At 28.3% G+C, this 3,220-nt stretch overlaps 1 protein-coding gene across 1 annotated transcript; it reads right to left on the bottom strand.

Moving 5' to 3' along the window:
* Positions 1-619: 619 nt before the first annotated feature.
* LOC107494489 (uncharacterized) lies at positions 620-2,131 on the bottom strand. The gene is made up of 4 exons (XM_021126030.2): positions 1,876-2,131; positions 1,780-1,790; positions 1,588-1,654; positions 620-1,398 (listed from the first exon to the last, which is right to left on the bottom strand). Exons 1-4 carry the CDS (start codon positions 2,129-2,131, stop codon positions 620-622), a joined length of 1,113 nt encoding a protein of 370 aa, XP_020981689.2.
* Positions 2,132-3,220: the final 1,089 nt, after the last annotated feature.

The following is a 3,220-nucleotide window of genomic DNA, read 5'->3' as shown; positions in this document are numbered from 1 at the left end:
ATAATTTTAAGCTGTTGTGTTAAAATTAATTTCAATTATAATAATTTAATAATAAAAAAATAACTTGTATGCATTTATTTTTTTATTAATATATTGTTAATTGTATTAACTATAAAATAGTTATTTAATCTACTTTTTTCAATAAATCAGACATATATACTCAATATGACCATAAATAATCTAGTAATACTTAAATCTACCAACAAAATTTTATATGTTGGTTTACTGTGAAGTAAGAACACATCAAAATTAGCTCAAAATAAAGAACAAATTAATAGAGAATCCTAATATAGAAAGTTCTGCAATAAACAACAAATAATTTAAACCTACTGAATAACAATTTAACGCTATCTTTTGATACCTATAAAATATAAACCTGAAACCACATTGTATCAATGTTAGTATATAAACTTATATGATTAATGTAATTATAAAATTGTTTATGAGGAGAATAAAATAATATGAATTTTTATGATAATTTTAATATTCTCAAACTATTAATGTACAATAAGAATGCATTATCCATTAGCTCCTAGAATTGCTAAATATTTTTAATTGATAATAATAAATTTTAATAAATAAATAAATTTAAGTAAGACATTTTGTTATTACCTTTCCATTATAGGCTCTCAAAAACTTCTCTATATACCACATTCATCGTGCAGTTATCTTCCAAGTGCCCATGATCTTGCAACAGCACTCGTAGACCATCTTTACTCGTTACCCTTGATAACGCAACATACAATTGATCATGGGTGAAAACTGGCCTTGGAAGGTAAATTCCAACTTTCGATAGAGTTTGTCCCTTGGACTTATTTATTGTCATTGCAAATGACATAATAATTGGAAATTGTCTTCTTTGAAACCTGACCGGTAATGTTTCATTATTTGGAATTAGATTTAGTCTTGAGATAAGAACAATATTTTCAGCTTTGTTACCGGTTAAAGTCTTGCATTCTATCACATGATTTCCCATTCTTCTAACTTGCATTCTCGTTCCATTACACAAACCATTAGTTTGGTCTATATTCCACAACAACATAACAGGAGCGCCAACCTTCACAACCAATTTGTGTGGTGGTAGACCTGAACAATTTATTCTATTTAGAATCTCCGGCGAGAAAGCATCTAACTTAAATTCCATATTTTCCTCCTCAGCACACACAAAGTCTGAACTTAAGTAGACTCTTTCTTGTCCAGGTAACCATGCAGTCATCTTATTGTTGATATTAGTGACACAATCCAGAGTTAGAGCAAGAATTGCTCTGTCCTTGAAATACTTTTCAACGGATAAATTAGATAACATATTTAGATACACAAAATCAATGAGATCGTCCAAAGCTATCTCAGAGTTCTTAACCAAAATGTCAGATGGTATATAAACGATTGATTCACCATCTATTGTATCATTAGCCAAACCATCACCAATTCTGAGTAACCATTGTAAAATTTTTGAGTTCTTGTATGTTGTTATTTTTACCTAGTGACAATCACATGTTTTTTTGTAAGCTTCAAAACTTTACAGTTATGCCACAAATATTAAGATGTCTCTGAGACATTTGTCTAAAGCTTTGTAACAATACTTACTTATCATTGGAGCTTCATCCCATATGATTAATTTGGCCTTGGATATTAACCTTGCAAGAAGACTTCCCTGTTTAATGCTACACAAAAAATCTTCATTTATGGTCAAAGAAATTTTAAACATTGAATGTGCAGTTCTTCCATTAGGCAACAGAAGTGCAGCAATCCCACTCGAAGTAACATTTAAAACTATACCTCCTTTAGACCTAATTAAGCATGATATAGTTGACCATAAGAATATTTTTTCACAACCACCTTAACCGTATAAGAAGAAAAGTCCACCCATATTACCGCTAATAACACCAATTATTTGATCGTATGCAAATTTCTGCTCATCAGTTAGCTTTTTTAAATACCCGCCTAGTTCACTCGCAAGAGAATTAACGTCAAAGTTCAACTCTTCTATTATAATTCTGTCTTCTAAGCTGGACACCAAATTTTCCGAAGGATATGACATTTCACAATATTCTTTCAATGATTTGCCATTTAACTGGAACAAATCTTCAATTTTTGCAAGTGTAATATCTTTTATTTGGACTTCTGACATCATTAAATCTGTATTTTTTCAATTTAGAATAACATAACTATTTAAAAAATTATTAAATTAGTCTCTGACAAAAAAAAGTTTGAAATGCATTGTTAAATGATAAATAACACTCCTTATTTTGGTTTAAAAAATGCTTCATTAGTAATATGTCCTTTTAAAAATTATTATTATAATTAACATGGATATCAAAATCATTATAACATAAAAAAAAGCACACAAATAACCGATGCAAATACAAGTATTGGAAGTATGTGGATTTAGTTGCAATTTCTTAGATGAAGTAAATATGGTTTACGACAATGAATCAAAATATGTATTAAGAGGAGGATGTAAAGCAAGTACAAACTAATATATATATATATAAAATCCAATTTTTGAGTAATATTTTGTTATATTTCCTAAATATTATCAGAGAAAGGGAAAAAGTTAAAGTGAATACCGATAAATAAATTAACTACGTACCAAATAAATTAATTTTTTCATTTGTTTATCTCAATATATCAGCATGATTGAGAAAATTGAAATGATTCTCAGGAATGTTATGATCATCAATCGTATTTACTATACGTGACTCTTTCTTAAAAGTTATTCTACACACATATGTAGTCAGAAGATAAATTCTGCTTGATTCCTCAATCAGAAAATTTGAGAAGACATAAACCTTCCCCTCGATCAAATTATTCTCAAACATCTTTGTCAAATAATTCTTGATTGAACAATAAATTTTATCATACTGTAAAAAAATTAAAAATGAATACTATTAGCATTTATAACTCTATTAAATCGCACTGTCGTTGATTAGTCCAAGGGTTTACTTATCAAATAAATTTAAAATATGAACAAAAAAATATCTATAAACTTGAAGAAATAATAGAGGATAATCAAACTACCTTATCATCCATGAGAACCATTTCTAGGTAAGCTATCTTACTCTTGTCAAATTTGGATGGGACTTTCCATAACCTTACAATCCTTGCCTTTATTTTTCAAACTTTTTCATTACATAATCTACTGTAGGTAATACTATTGATAAATAATTGTAACAATTAACTATTACGACTTATATATATACACACACACATGGTACGA

Source organism: Arachis duranensis, chromosome 6 (assembly GCF_000817695.3).
Source record: "Arachis duranensis cultivar V14167 chromosome 6, aradu.V14167.gnm2.J7QH, whole genome shotgun sequence".
NCBI lineage: Eukaryota > Viridiplantae > Streptophyta > Magnoliopsida > Fabales > Fabaceae > Arachis > Arachis duranensis.
Note: the sequence above shows the minus strand (reverse complement) of the source record. Positions and strands in the feature narration are given on the sequence as shown.

Coding starts and splice junctions, on each gene's coding strand:
- LOC107494489 (XM_021126030.2), bottom strand. CDS start 2,131: ATGTCAGAAGTCCAAATAAAAGATATTACACTTGCAAAAATTGAAGAT. Junction 1,399..1,587: donor GGATGAAGCTCCAATGATAA/GTAAGTATTGTT, acceptor ATGATACAATAG/ATGGTGAATCAATCGTTTAT.